At 47.1% G+C, this 14,250-nt stretch overlaps 1 protein-coding gene across 1 annotated transcript; it reads left to right on the forward strand.

Moving 5' to 3' along the window:
- The first annotated feature begins 1,297 nt into the window (after window positions 1-1,297).
- LOC139074421 (interferon-induced transmembrane protein 1-like) lies at window positions 1,298-2,486 on the forward strand. Its single transcript, XM_070564579.1, has 2 exons — window positions 1,298-1,572; window positions 2,151-2,486. Exons 1-2 carry the CDS (start codon window positions 1,387-1,389, stop codon window positions 2,334-2,336), a joined length of 372 nt encoding a protein of 123 aa, XP_070420680.1. The 5' UTR covers window positions 1,298-1,386; the 3' UTR covers window positions 2,337-2,486.
- The last annotated feature ends 11,764 nt before the right edge of the window (window positions 2,487-14,250 follow it).

Here is a 14,250-nt window from a genome sequence, read left to right on the forward strand (position 1 = left end):
TTGTGATTGAGTTGTGAGAGTTCTTTATATATTAAGGATATTAAGCCTTTGTCAGATATATGACTTGCAAATATTTTTTCCCAGTTAGTGGGTTGTTTTTTTGTTTCAATCCTGTTTTCATTTGCCTTGTACATTTTCCTTTTTTTTTTTTAAAAGATTTTATTTTGGCCTTTTTCTCCCCAAAGCCCCCCAGTACATAGTTGTATATTCTTCATTATGGGTCCTTCTAGTTGTGGTATGTGGGACGCCGACTCAGCGTGGTTCAACGAGCAGTGTCATGTCCCCGCCCAGGATTCGAACCAACGACACCCTGGGCCACCTGCAGCCTGTTTCTGGGGCTGCTCCCAACAGAGCAGACAAGGGATTTCTCAGCTGAGTGTCCCTGGCTGTTTGTCTCCGTGGTGGAGGGTACACTCAGGCATCAGGAAGCTGAGGAGTTGGGCCCGGGAGGTTTCAGTTTCCTGATGTTCTCTGGACGTCAGTTTCTCTGTAAAAGAACCTCGAAGGCCTGTGATGAGCCGCAGCTTTAGTGGGAGCCCAGGGCGAGCCCACCGGGGCTTGAACAATGTGCAACTTCTATTTGTTGGTAAAGCCCAGGGAGTCACAGGTTAAAGAGACAGACATTTACACATGAGTATAACTAAAGACCCAGCGACCTGGGAATGTGTGCTTTTAGTTTTAACCCCATGCATGCTGGGGTCACTGTAGGGGAACTGATAGCAGGGATGGTATCAAGTAAGAGCGTGTCACAGCAACACCCTGACCCCACCTGCGGCCTGGAGGCAGAAGGAGGAAAGAACAAGAGACTTCAGAGAGGAGGCGTGGGACTGCCCAGGTTTGGGCTCTGGGAGTGGGGGCGGAGGGACTCCCTCGGGGCCTGGAGTGTGGAGTCCCAATGAGGGCCTGGTGGGGGCCCTGCCTGGGGACAGTGAGGTTCTGCAGCAGGCTTGGGGCTGGGCTGGGGGAGAGGATGGGTGACTGTCAGGCTGGGGAAACGTCCCCAGGGCCAATCCACAGCCCTAAAGGAAGAGGTGGGTCCGCAGAGACAGGACCTGACCTGACTGCCTGGGACAGGAAGCCCCCCTTAGACCACAGCCCTTCCTCCAACCCTGCCTGAGAGTAACTTGAGACTCAGTCATTTGTTCCACCTTCCTAGTTCCAGCCAATTCACCAATTTACGAAAGACCATGAAATAGAAGCTTCTGAGAAAGCAGAACTACTGAGTTGAGATGTGGAAAGGGGACCCCGAGATGGGGGCTGAGCTACACCAAGGACCATCCTCCTGCATCCGGTCCTCACTGCACAAATGATCATAGCTCCACATCGTGACCACACTTTCCAGCCCTTCTTCACTGGCTTCCAGATCAGTGTCCCATAACATAAGACATGTCCGGGGACGAGAAAGGGGTGGTTATGATGGGGGCACCCCAAGGCTCAGCTCCCATGACAACCACCGTGATCAACATCCACAGCGAGCCCCCCATGCGCGACCATGTCATCTGGTCCCTGTTCAACACGCTCTTCATGAACTGGTGCTGCCTGGGCTTCGTGGCATTTGCCTTCTCCGTGAAGGTGGGTGCGTGCGTGGGGGATTCCCCAGAAAGTGTGTGTCTGCCGGCTAGGTCCCTACCCAGATGGCACCTGGGGTATCGGAGGCCTTGTGTGTGTGTGTGTGGGGGGGGGTGCGCGCATAGATCACAATGAGGCTGCATGAGGTGCACAGCCATGGCCACGGTCTGGCTTTGTCCCCAGGACTCCAGAGAATTCCCCTACTGATCAAACGAGAAATTACATCCCTCAGACTCAGGATGGGGCTCCGAGGATCTCTCAGAAGGAACAAAGGGACTCACAGGGAACGCTGCCCCATTGCGGGGCGAGCAGCCAGTGAAGAGGCCAGAGCAGAGGGAGGAGGAGCCTGAGGCCTCCTGGAGAGGCTGAGTCTGTGAGGAAGGAGATGGAGGCCCAGCTGGGAGGGCCCACGGGGCACTGTGCTGCTCAGGCTCCAGGGGACGGGACGGGGTGGCCCCCATCTGGGTGAACAGCAGGTGCAGGCTGCTCTGGGCAGGGACCAGGCAGGGAAGGACGTGAGTCACCTCACCTGGCTCTCCCAGACCCCCTCCAGGTCCCTCTCACTGTGTCTTCTCCCCCAGTCTAGGGACCGGAAGATGGTGGGTGACATGACTGGGGCCCGGAGCTACGCGTCCACTGCCAGGAGCCTGAACATCGCTGCCCTGGTCTTGGGCGTGGTTCTGACCATCGTTGTCATCGCTGTTTATGCCAGTACCATTGGTTTCATTTTCTTCCAGATTAAGAGTCAACAGAGAGGCTACTCCTAGCTATCCATGGCCCAAGCCCTTCCCCACCTCACACTGCTGGCCCAGCATCCTGGGCTGTTGGCCCTGACCCCTCACCCCACGCCTTTCCACAGCACCATGTACAGACATACCTGTCTACACCTGGATTCAATAAAGTTCACTGGCATGTGATGGTGCAGTGATGTCCCTGGGGGGGCCTGTGGAGAGTCCCCAGCTGCCCCTGAGACGGAGCCACCTCCTCCCTGCCCACCTGCTGTGCTTCTCTGGGGGGCGGGGTATGTCCTCAGGTTTTCTGGGTTTCTGGCCTCCTGCTGGGAGCCACGGGTACATCAGGCTCCTAGGACGGGGGTCCCTCCTTCCCCAATGTCTGCACCCTGATGCAAGAGCACACTGATGCAAGTCCCCACTCCCACCTGCCCTCTCAGCTGACTGGGAGCAGCGGTGCTGTGTCAATGCGGGCACTCAGACCCTGTGGGAAGTCATGGGTTTTGTATCTGTGGGCGAGGCTGATGGAGCCGCAGCCCTCCCAGCCCACCCTGGGCGATCCAGCAGCTGCTGCATCCTGCTGTTGCCTCGTCCAGCCCACCAGGCTCTGTCCTGGTGTCCTTGCTCCTCTGCAGGTGAGGGGTGGGGTCACCAGTGTCCTCAGGAGGGACAGGGGCCAGCTGGAGAAGTGAGGAGCAGCCATCCTCAGCGTTAAGCCCTTTCTAGTCCTGGCCAACTACCTGAACAAAACCGTGCCCTGACCAGGAGATCTGCTCCCTTACCTGGTTCCACGATGGCCCCTGGATGTGTGGGCTCTTGGGGATGCCCCAGGGCAGACCTTGCCCACAACCAGCTGGGCAGGTGCAGTGAGGGCTGGGGAGGCCACAGCCCCTCATCCTCCTTGTGCACCGGGACCCCAGCTGTGGATCCTCCACACCCCTCAGCCACATCCTGTTATCTGACTCCAAAAGCAGTACCCCAGTTGGGGTTGGCCCCGTGGCCGAGTGGTTGGGTTCGCGTGCTCCGCTGCAGGCGGCCCAGTGTTTCGTTGGTTGGAATCCTGGGCGAGGACATGACACTGCTCATCAAACCACGCTGAGGCAGCGTCCCACATGCCACAACTAGAAGGACCCACAACAAAGAATATACAACTATGTACCGGGGGGCTTTGGGGAGAAAAAGGAAAAAATAAAATCTTAAAAAAAAAAAAAAAAAAAAAAAGCAGCACCCCAGCTCCAGGAGGTAGCTGGCAGGTTGGGGTCCTCGGGGTGGGACGTGAGTGTGCACGAGGCACACCCCCTTTCCCCATCGCCCTCTGTGTGGGAGCAGGAAGGGGGACAGCCAAGGGACGGTAGGGCCTGGGGGAGGAAACACTGCCAGACCCACCCCTCTGGGTCTGAGAGGGACTTACTCTGAGTGGGGAGGGACCTGGGGGGGGTCTCCTGCCGACGGACAGCCAAGACCCCACTCAGGCGACCCCGACCCAGGCCCGGCAGACAGGGCCAGTCAGACCTTCCCGCATCTGACAAACCCTCTGTCAGCACGTCCACACCCTGAGCCTCTCGGTCCCACCTCCACCACCTGGCAGCACATCTCCTGTGTCCTCCTCACCTAGTGGGGCCTCGCTTTCCCACGTTTCCTGGCGCCTCCTCAGGGCGAGTGCCTCATCTCTCACTGTCCTGCCTGGGCTTCCATCCCGACTTCCAGGCTAGAGCATGTAATGCTGCCCGGCAGGAGGGCTGGGGACACCCCACTCGCCAGGTGGAGGGTGAGGGCCATCACTCCGTGCAGGAAATGGTGGCCTCCTCTGCCCCAGGACTGATTCTGGGAGATGCCCACAGGGAAGCAGGGCAGTGCCAGTGGAGCCTGGAGGCCAGGGGATCAGTGATCTCCTCCCAGAACGTGAGAGTGGCAGCCACAGGACCTGACCAGCAGAGGGTCCTAGAGACATTCATAGACTGTGTCCCTGGGGGTGAAATAGAAGGACAGACAACAGGATGCCCCTCAGCCTCCCCCAGCCGAGGAAGCAAGGATGGCAGACCAGGAAACTGATGCAAGAGCTCAATACAACTTGTTACCCTGGGCCTCTGTGGTGAACTGGTCTTCAGACCTGACCCCACAACTGAATGAGGGTAGAGCCCTCAGGGGGAAGGACGCTGTCACATCACGGCTGTGTGCAAAGGCCCATCCCTCGGGCTGCCCTCAGAGGAGCACATGGCTGGTCCTTGGTGATGGACCCTGAGGAGAAGGGCATCAAGACATGGTAGGAGTGTTGGACTCAGGGCCCAGGTCATCATCTCGACAGGCAAAGCATCATCCTGGCCCCTCTTTCACGTGGGGCACATGGGGGCCAAGGAATCGGGGGCCCCAGGCACAATCAAACTCTCAGGGGGGGCCTTGCCCCCTCGCAGCAGGCATTCCCCACTCCCTGAATGGGAACTGGAGTAGAAATAAATGGTAGTTGGCACATCCTCACATTGGGTCAATCTCCCCTTTCTAAACCAGTCTTACAGCTGGACCTGCCCTTGTGGTTCTTACTATGATTGCAAGAGGCCCTTCAGCAATAAGCCTCAGGAAACATGTGGAAGAAAAAAACAGTTTATTACTTACAAGTCCTGGAGTCTACAAGGCACACCCAGGGCCATGCAACAAGGTCATGGGTAGAGAGAGAGAGAGATCCACTGGGGTTGAGGGTCCCAGACCAGCCTCCCGGTGCCCCAACTGGCTCGCACACCACCCAGAGGTCTGGGTCTCTTGCCCTGGGGCCTCCTCCAGGTTTCCAGGTTCTGATCACTTCAGCCCCTTCCCTTGGTTCCCCTCAAGGGTGTCAGCCGCTTCCTGCAGTTACCACCCCTGGGCTGCCCCTAAATAAGGGCTCCCTGTCACGTGTTCCTAGGTCCGAACCTCCCTGTGGAAATACCTGGTGTGGTTCTGTGTTCCTTCTGCACCCACACTGACCCAGAAGGCTCTCCCACCTGCCTGAGCTGACGTTGCACACATCAATGCAAATAATCCATTATCAATCTATAAATCAAAATTTGGCATAAGGTTGTTAAGAGCCAGGTCTGAGGACTATAGTATGAGACCTTCTGTCCCCAAGGAAGGAAGGACACCTAAAGAAATGGGGTGTACAGGGCCGTTATACACCATCTTGGAACAAAGAGCAGCGATCACATGATAGCAAGGTCCGTTTTACAACAGTCACGAGATTGCTGAGCTAGCACAGCAGGTCAGTCAACACAAGGCAAGTGCTACACGTCAGTAATTAATCCTTAGTTCCCAAGAAGAGATGCTTATCCTCAAGGAAATGGCAATATGGGGCGAAGATATAGCCCTACCTTTAAGGACATTGTTCCTGTCTTTGGGGGCACTGTGAATGTTTAAAGCAGATGTACAATGTCTGCTCAACAGGCCACATCAGGCCAAATTAGTTTTAAACCAAATGGCTCCTTTATATAGTCTAATATATCCTTTCGCTTGTCATTCATTCATCATTTCACCCCTTTTGATCTCTAATCGTTCCAAGAAGGCATTGATGATCAAAACATTGTCTTTCGTGCCAGGGTGGGTGCTGCCTGCCCCAGGTCTGTCATGTCCGGCAGTGGTAGGCTTTTATATTGTTGATTTGCCCAGTTGTCCACGGTGGGGGGAAATAGTTGGATATCGTGGGCAAGCATAGAGGTATACATATTAATGGAGGAAGCATTTCATAGGCAATATAATTTTTCAAGTAATTTTAGATTGTCACACAAACATTGCACCTGTGTTTTTACAGGAATCTTCATTCTCACATTGTTTAAAATTATAGAACGGGTACAATAACAATGATGAGCATTCAATATTTGAAAAGAGTCGTTTTTAAAGTGAGTTCTTAGGCATGGTCTTTCTCAGAAAAGGAAATTCATCCAGGCTGGTAAGATCGATCGACCCCCTCAAGTTGCTGAGCACTCTTTGCTCCAGCCTGTATGCCGGTTTCACAACACTGAGTAGAGAAAACAGTGACTGGTTTGAATATTACAAATAATACAAGAATTCTAAGGAGTAACAGAAATAGGAATTGCAATCTGGATTGAAAAAAGGGAACCAATACCTGAAAGGGGCCAACCAAATCAAGACTGGGTGTAGACTGTCTATGATAACAGGTTAGCAAACACTTAATTAAAACATAAAAGATAAATGGAAGGACAACATCAAGAATAACTATAATAACTTCAAAGTCACCACAGAAAACAGAATAAGTCTTGACAATAATAACCTAGATGGGGAAGAGGAAAGAGATGGAAACTACTTAGGCTAAGGGAATGAGAGGGTATCAGAAAATGGACTATCTCATCTATAAGATCTTTTATAAAAACCTCACAGTAACCACTAAACAAAAAATCAGAACAGACACACAAATGATAAATACTGAGAAAACCATCATAGACAACTTCCAAACTGGATTGGCAGTCTGAAATGCATGGGCTGAGAAACAAGGGAAATACAGAACAACCAGCAAACAAGTGATAAAATGGCAGTATTAGCTCTCATATATCAATAATCACTCTAAATGTAGATGGATTGAAGTCTCCAATCAAAAGGCTCAGAGTGACAAGATGGATTAAAAAAGAAGACCCAACAATATGCTGCCTCCAGGCAACACATCTCAGCTTTACAGACAAACACAGGCTCAGGGTAAAGAGAAGGAAGATGATACTCTATACTAATGGCAAAAACAAGAAAGGAGATGTTACTGTACTTATATCAGAGAAAGTAGACTTCAAGATGAAAAAGGCAATGAGAGTCAAAGAGGCACAGTATATAGTGATAAAAGGGACATTCCACCAAGACGACATAGCACATAAATATATATACACCTAACGCAGGAGCACCAAAGTACATAAAGCAACCATTAATAGGCCGAAAAGGAGATATTAACAGCAGCACAATAATAGAAGGGGACCTTAACATCCCACTTACATCAATGGATAGATCACATGGACAGAAAGTCAACAGGGAACTAGCGGAATTAAGCAAAAAACTAGACCAGATGGACTTCATAGATATATATGGAACATTCCATCCCAAAACAGCAGATTATACATTCTTGTCAAGTGCACGTAGAACGTTCTCAAAGATAGACCATATGGTGGGAAACAAGGCAAGCCTCAATAAACTTAAGAAGATCGAAATCATATCAAGCATCTTTTACGACCATTATACTGTGAAACTAGAAATCAACTACAAGAACAAAGCTGGGAAAGTGACAAGTATGTGGAGACTAAACAACATGCTACTGAACAGCCAACGCATCCTTGAAGAAATTAAAGGGGAAATCAAACAATATCTGGAGACAAATGAAAGTGAAAATACACCATGCCAACTCATATGGGAGGCAGCAAAAGCGGTCCTAAGAGGGAAATTCATAGCAATACAGGCCCACCTTAGCAACAAGAAAAATCTCACATAAGCAATCTTAAACTACACCTAACAGAACTAGAAAAAGCAGAACAAACAGAGCCCAAAGTCAGCATAAGGAAGGAAATAATAAAAATTAGAGCAGAGATAAATGAAATAGAAACCAAACAAATAGTAGAAAGGCTCAATGAAACTAAGAGCCAGTTCTTTGAGAAGATAAACAAAATTGACAAACCTTTAGCCAGACTCACTGAGAAACAAAGAGAGAAGCCTCAAATAAATAAAATTAGAAACGAAAGAGGAGAAATTACAATGGATACCACAGAGATACAAAGGATTATAAGAGAATACTATGGAAAACTATATGCCAGTGATTTGGACAATCTAGAAGAAATGGATAGATTCTTAAACTCTTACAACCTCCCAAAACTGAACCAAGATGAAATAGAGAATTTGAAAAGACCAATCGCAAATAAAGAGATGGATACAGCAATAAAGAAAACCTCCCAAAGCGCAACCACCCAGGACCAGATGGCTTCTCAGCAGACTTCTACCAAACATTCAAAGAAGATTTAATACCTAATCTTCTCAAACCAGTTGATCATAGAGGCTCTTTTAAGCCTCTTTTGCTGCAACGTTGTATCAGGAATCTCAGATAGAACTTTATAGACCTCTCAAGGCCAGGAAAACCGAGCCAAGGACTTGTTATCAGACTCTGCTTGCAATACCTATAGATTTGAGTGAATTCCTTTCTTCTGTTGAGGTTCCCCAAAATATCCTGAGGTTCCTTGTGCCTGCCAGAGAAGTGTCCTTCTTTACTCACCTGGTAAGCTTGCCTCAAACCCTGCAAGCAAGGTGCCAGGCCAAGATTTCCAGGTGGCTTTATTCCATAAATTCCAATCTTTGTCCTTCCTTCCTTCCTTGCTTCCTTCTTCCCTTCTTTATTTCTTCCTTCCTTCCTTCCTTCCTTCCTTCCTTCCTTCCTTCCTTCCTTCCTTTCTTTCTTTCTTTCTTTCTTTCTTTCTTTCTTTCTTTCTCTCTTTCTTTCTTTCCTTCTTTTTCTTCCTGCATTCATCCCTCCCTCCCTTCCTTCCTTCTTTCTTTCTTCTTTTCTTGGCAAGGAAGATTGACCCTGAGCTAACATCTGTTGCAAATCTTTCCTTTTTGCCTGAGGGAGATGGTTGCTCTCCTTACATTTGTGCTGGTCTTCCTCTATTTTCTGTATGTGGGATGCTACCACAATGTGGTTTGATGAGCAGTGTGTAGGTCCACACCTGGGATCCAAACCCATGAACCCCGGGCTGCCAAAGCAGAGCACATGAACCCAACCACTATGCTACTGACCAACCCCCAAACTTTGTTTCTTATTGGTCAGTCATATCAGAGTTCATGACTACGTCTCTCAAATATGACATTCCAGTCAAAGCTTTGGTAATATAACCAATATTTTCAATAGTGTTGTTATAAGTAGAACAGATTCTTATTGAACTTATATCAACACCTATATTGACATTAAAATAAGAAGATTTACACACCAAGAGTTTTCAAATTTTGGAAGGATCAGATAGGGAGAAAAAGATAAATGCTTAAATTCTGCTTATGAAAGTATAATTTACCAAATTGTTATAAGTTATAGTTAGCTTAAGAGGAAAGAGAAAAAGGTATCCTTAAATCTGAAAGAACAAAACATTAAAAATGAGCAATATTTCAAACAAAATGTTATAAGAATTATAATCATCTTCATCACTTCATTTAGTCCCATCTGATAAACTCTTGATTTTCTGTTAGCAATTTCATGAAGTTATCAGTTTTTCTGTTAGATTTCTGTAATTTCTTACCTCATTCAGTTTTGTGATTTGAAAGTTTATCAGAAACTTGTATTCCAGAGTGTCAGAGTCCTTTATATGAATCTCTCTGAAGATGAAATCTATTTGCAAAAGTAGGACTAGAATTATGACTGACAACCAGGGCAGATCAGAATTTTAGGAATGTTATATAATGTTTAAACCACTTATATCCATAACATTTACCCACACAATATGGTAGGTCCCTATGAAACAATGCTTAGCTATCCATTTACCTTGGTGAAAATTAAAGATTTTCAGGCAGAAAATTAAATGGCTGTCCTGTGATTAAAGACCTGATATTTATTATTCATTTATTTATATTTATATTTATTTATTAAAGACTAGAAATTTATTTTTATAAAACATAAAATCTGTGCCCTCCTGGTAGGTTACTCAAAGAAAAATCTTCATAATGTCTTTATCAAGAGCAGACTAAACGTTTAAGAAAATGATCCTTTTAAGTGAGAGAGAAAAAAGAAATTCTATTTTTGCATCAGCTTGCTTTTGATCTTAAAATTCATTCACTTAATCGGATTCATTTTAATCTTAGCCAAGTTGACCACGTACAAAATTCCTTTCTCAGAGTTTCTCTTCCATAAACCTCCTATAACCTTTTTGAACAAACCAAAATATCTTTATTTCTTATAACTTCTTTACTGAAAACATACAGCTTACTTTCCTTGAATACAAAGATATTTCCTCTATTAATTTTAGTAGCTTTAATCACATATATTAATTAGAATTTTTAACCCTTAGAAACTTTAATTTTTGGTGAAAACTAAGAAACAATTATAAAGCGTATTTTACATTTGCATTCTTGACCTGGAAAATTTATAGATAGCTTTTCTAATGTCTAGTGACATCCTACTTCATAGTACCATCTTTTTAATGAAGCACAAGACATGTTTACTAATAGACCCAAATATCTTTTGGTTTCTCTGTAATAAGAAGCCAAAAGTAGACATACCTACATTTAGTAATTAATGTCTAAGATTTTATCTTATTTGGAAATGATCTAGATATTCAATAAATTTTCAATCATTCAATTAAACCTAGCAAAACTTCAAAGTTTCAGGTTACCACAAGGTTGTTAAGTATATACCCCATAATACATAATTATTGTTAAAAAGTTCACCCAAAAGCTTTTATCTTACTTACATCTATTTAGTTTACTTGTGTCCAATAATTATGTTTAGATTCCCTACAAAACCTTCATGAGACATTGGACAAAATCAGCTTATCACTTTAAGTTATTATTTTGCCGGCAAATTTGTAACATGGACATGAGCTTATTTGACTAGTAAACCCAGGCTGCACGTCTGCATCACCTCCAATGTTGATAAGTTTGAAGACGTGTCTATTGTAATCAAACCAACAAATTAAAGCAAGCTTTCACTTACCAAAGATTATGTTATATCACGTTCACTTGAACGACATTTGGGTTAGTTTCCATTATATTTAGAAGTAATTGATGTAAGCTCTTACTTGAAGCCAATTAAACAGAGCTCTTACTTTTGGCCATACCATCCAGAGGTAAAACATCACACGTATATAATGTGCATATAGACACACGTACACAAAGGCTCCGCAGCTATTGTTTTAAATGTTTAACACAGTGTATCACACCTTTAAAAGTCTACACTAAGGATCTGACAAAGACCCTCTTTCCAAGTGTACAGTTCAACCCTAGACCAATTTACCTTGGTGGGGGATGGGCTTTTACTATCTTTATTAGCCTTTAGTTTTTATCTCATGCTGTGTGGGCTCAGGCAACCCTATTGACTTCCCTTTAGTATGTTTCATTAGCCTTGTCTGAAGGGCAGGTTTGTACACTGTCTTACAATCAGACAAGGGAAACAGTCCCCAGTGAGACACAGTGTCGATCCCCACAAAACATCTATAACACAACCACATACAGGAGATATAATCACTTAATTCCATCGACTCTTATACCCTAATCATAGCTTTTGTCAGGACTTTATCAATAGGTCTTGGCCTTATAATATCGGATAGGGGAAGCTTCCAGCCAGACGTTTTCCAAACATGCTCAGGCCAAGTTGATATAACGTCTTTATATGAAATTAGCTCAAACATTGCAACTTTTATAATCTTATCAACACTTATAGTTTTACATTTTCTCAATTTAATTGTAGCTTGAGTCAGGGTCTTAAGGCTGGTCATTTTTGTGTAGTTCCTTTTTAATTTTGTCTTTTCAGAGGTACAAATAGAACAGTTACGACAAGAGCTCTCCAAATTTTTTTCCTATGTAGAAGTTTTTTCCATTTTAAATGATCCATCGTCTGGCTGCAGTGACAAGTAGGATCTTAATAGCAACTCAAACCAATAAGGCTTTTTTATGGCTTACCGTGGATGCATAAGCCACCCCCAAAAGAGACTACAAAAGCAGCCCTCACAAGATCCAGAAAGTTCACTCCCAAAAATAGTCTAAGAAAGCAAAGGCCTTCATTGCACAGACGGTAAGTGCCAGCATCAACAAGAGACGAAGGTTGAGATGGCAAAGATCGCTAATGATGGCAACTGGGACCCCTTATGAGAAACTCCCTGAGAGCTGACACAGCTGGACAAAGAAAGTGCATCTCAGAACCTCAGTCTATAGCACTGCCTGCCAAGCTGCACTCTGGTGCTAGCATCCTCCAGATGGCAGAGACCAGAAAAGTCACAGAGCCAAGCTCTCAAGACACAGAACAGGACAAAAGATAAAACCTCATCTTGTATGCACATTAACAGCTTTAGCTGAGTTTTGGGTCCCTTGCAGCCAGATTCAAACCTAGTTGGGAGGTGCCGTGGGGTTGGGGATTGTGTGTGCTGTACAGAGTACCTACTGCAGAAAGACCGAGGAGGATGTTTGGGGTAGTAATTTGGAACTGCAGAGGGGAGGAGGACAATTTACATGGAGATGGAAATGCAAATGTTTCTTAAGCACGTGTTTGCTGGGCCATCGATGGACAACGTGACCTGAGAGACAGAACTTTGTTAAAATGGGCTTGCTGGTGCCTTTCTACACCCATCTTACATTTTACCATAGTTGTCTCATGGCATTAGCTCCTTCCTGGAACCAGCTTTTCTATCTTAAATTCTTTTAGGCAGTTAGGGGGAAGGTCAACATTTCTTTCAGAATCTTTTGTTCTTAAAAAAAATCAAGGCAAAGAGACACATTTTGGGGTAGTAAATTCTGATCCCACACACACAGTTGAGGGGACTCCAGGGAAGGGACTGAAATGATCAGACCCTGGAAACCTGGAGCAGGCCCAGGGCAGCAGACTTAGACTTCTGGTTGGTGTGGGAGCCCGGGGCGCGCAGGGAGGCTGGTCTGGGAGCCTTGACCCAACTGGGCCTCCAGGCAAAGACGACAGCTCCTAACAGGACAGTGCAGGCTTGGCCATCGGCTGCCCACACCCTCGTCCTGTCAGGTAAGGACTGCAGACGATGAGAACACATGGATCCTTCAGTCTTAAAAAGAGCCGTGTCCTGGCTGCTAAGCTGACCTGAGCCTCTCCCTGGGAAGGGGGCACAGGATCGCCAGCCGAGGAGCCATCCTGACAACACTGGAGCTTCATCCTGTAACCACCCCAATGACACCTACATGAAATGATGGGGACCAGAGGGAGGAGGGGGGGTGGGGCTGCACTAGTATGCTGGCCCCGTGCTCTAAAGCTGCTGCCAAATGCCCTGGAGTCATCCTGTCTCCCACCACAGCCGCCTCCTCACATCACGGAGCGCCCAGTGTTCCTGTTCCTGGGGGACCCTGGGGAGAGGGCAGGGAAGGCTCCTTCAGGGCAGGCAACGCTGACTGCTGGGTCCTGATCTGCAACCATGAAATGTAACTGAAAGTTCAGTCTCTTAACCCAATGCCAACCCAAATAACGAGAACACGGTCTTGAGTGAAAAAGGAAAGGCTTTTCTTTCTTTGCCAGGCAGAGGGAGCACAGCAAGGGCCAGTGCCTCAAAAGTTGCTAGCTCCCTGTTAAGAAACAGGTGGGGGTTTTTATTTGGGGTTTTAGGTAGGGGAGGCGGCGGTGGTCTTCTTGGTCAGCATCTCCCATCGGCCTGTGTCTGGGGCTGCTCCCAGCAGAGGAGACAAAGGATTTCTCAGCTGAGTGTCCCTGGCTGTTTGTCTCCGTGGTGGAGGGTACACTCTGGCGTCAGGAAGCTGAGGAGTTGGGCCCGGGAGGTTTCAGTTTCCTGATGTTCTCTGGACGTCAGTTTCTCTGTAAAAGAAGCTCCGGGGCCTGTGATGAGCCGCAGCTTTAGTGGGAGCCCAGGGCGAGCCCACCGGGGCTTGAACAATGTGCAACTTCTATTTGTTGGTAAAGCCCAGGGAGTCACAGGTTAAAGAGACAGACGTTTACACATGAGTATAACTAAAGACCCAGGGACCTGGGAATGTGTGCTTTTAGTTTTAACCTCATACTTGCTGGGGTCACTGTAGGGGAACTGATAGCAGGGATGGTATCAAGTAAGAGCGTGTCACAGCAACACCCAGACCCCACCTGCGGCCTGGAGGCAGAAGGAGGAAAGAACAAGAGACTTCAGAGAGGAGGCGTGGGACTGCCCAGGTGTGGGCTCTGGGGGTGGGGGTGGAGGGACTCCCTCGGGGCCTGGAGTGTGGAGTCCCAGTGAGGGCCTGGTGGGGGCCCTGCCTGGGGACAGTGAGGTTCTGCAGCAGGCTTGGGGCTGGGCTGGGG

This window comes from Equus przewalskii, chromosome 11 (assembly GCF_037783145.1).
Source record: "Equus przewalskii isolate Varuska chromosome 11, EquPr2, whole genome shotgun sequence".
In the NCBI taxonomy this organism is placed as follows: domain Eukaryota; kingdom Metazoa; phylum Chordata; class Mammalia; order Perissodactyla; family Equidae; genus Equus; species Equus przewalskii.